A 1,596-nucleotide genomic window follows, 5' to 3' on the forward strand; every position below is an offset into this window, starting at 1 on the left:
TCTGTGTGTGTGTGTGTGTGTGTGTGTGTGTGTGTGTGTGTGTGTGTGTGTGTGTGTGTCTGTGTGTGTGCGTCTTACGCTGGGAGGCCTGCTGCTTGTGGGACTCTCTATGTGATCCACCGGTTCCAGGACGGTGAAGGGCACGAAGCCCGACTGGCCGAACCGATTACGACACTTCCACCAGCGCTTGGATGACTCGAGCACCTGAAATGATCAGGGAAAACCGGTAAAACACGCCATAAATATTAGAAATGTACAAAAGGAAAATCGGAAATCAATAAATCATATGCGTTGTCAACAGAAGTGAGCCAACTACAATGATAGACGCTACTAAGCTAACCAGCTAGCTAGCCAGTTATTTAGCAATTAATTTAAAATGTAAAAAATGTATTTATAGTTTTCAGAGATTAATTTTTAGATTAATCTTAGAAATGTCCTAATTTTTCTAGAATATTGCAGATGGTAATGTAATTTTGCAGTTTCTTAAGTCGAAAATCTGCTAGCTACAGAACTAGAACTAAGCCTCTAGCTAGCTCTAGCTAACATTTGTATATACGAATGTTAGATGCCTATACATCTAACATTTTTTTGCTCTGTGAATTCACACATTCATCAAGGAAACGCCTGGATTATATTAAAAGTTTTACATTTTATAAAAAATAACTGTTTGTTTATGGCAGTGGTATTATTAGGCCGTCATATTGAAACTTATGTTTAAAATAAAAACTGCTTATTTTTTTGTTTTGAATGAACTATGGATGCACATTGGTGCCAATATATCGTCATTTTTAAAAAAACACATCAGTGTCATATCATGTCAGCCCCATAAACAAAACTGGGCATCGAGATAAAAGACATAACTTTGAATTTAAAAAAAAGAAAATAAAAAATGAATTAATGAGAAATCTGTCGATCTGCTCAACCTCCTGCTAACAGCCTGATTAATGATCTTTGGGTGGATTTTATGCGTGTTTCATAGGCCGACCTCCAGAGTTTCCCCGTGCTGCACCGACAGCTCGCTGTTGTTCCTGGCGATGAAGTCGTAGCTGCACACGTAGAGGCGCTCGGCCTCGGCCGGCTGTCCGTCCCTGAAAGCAGCACAGGCAGCCATGAGGTTCCCCTGCAGACAGAGCCGCACGCCGCCGGACAGGACTTACTCTCTGCTGAAGATTCTGATTTCTGGAGGAGCTGGATGCTGCACCTGCTGCTGCAGCTGCTGCAGGTAAACAGGAAGTGATGTCATGAGTTAAAACCATTCATCTCAGTCTGTTTCAGTGGGTTTTAAAGTACAAAACACAAAGTAAAAGAAAACATTGTTTTCTTCATTTTTGTAACAAATGAAAAGCTGAAAAAGCATTTTCTGCATTCATATTTAGCACCTCGTTTACTTTGATACCTTAAATAAAATCCGGTTCTACTGATAACCGTCAGGCGCCACATCATTAGAAAATAAAGTCCAGCTGTTTGTGATTTAATCTGAGTCCAACTGAGGCCTACGGCAACAATTTGACTGTTACATTATTTCTGTGGAGTGAAATCTGTACCGGCAGGAGCTTTAAATGTTTAGCTTCAAGCTAAATCTGAAGCCCAAGAATA

The 1,596-nt window shown here is 40.2% G+C and overlaps 1 protein-coding gene across 3 annotated transcripts in view; it reads right to left on the reverse strand.

Moving 5' to 3' along the window:
• The window catches only part of eps8l1b (EPS8 signaling adaptor L1b), an 18,927-nt gene that overhangs the window by 5,220 nt on the left and 12,111 nt on the right, over nt 1-1,596 (reverse strand). For all 3 annotated transcript variants that reach the window (XM_008436294.2, XM_008436296.2, XM_008436295.2), the window contains 3 exons: nt 1,158-1,216; nt 986-1,088; nt 79-204 (listed from right to left, as the gene is read on the reverse strand). In XM_008436294.2, the coding sequence (XP_008434516.1) occupies nt 79-204; nt 986-1,088; nt 1,158-1,216 (288 nt within the window). The remainder of the gene's footprint in view (nt 1-78; nt 205-985; nt 1,089-1,157; nt 1,217-1,596) is intronic.

Source organism: Poecilia reticulata, linkage group LG19, assembly GCF_000633615.1.
Source record: "Poecilia reticulata strain Guanapo linkage group LG19, Guppy_female_1.0+MT, whole genome shotgun sequence".
NCBI classification, from domain to species: Eukaryota; Metazoa; Chordata; class Actinopteri; order Cyprinodontiformes; family Poeciliidae; genus Poecilia; species Poecilia reticulata.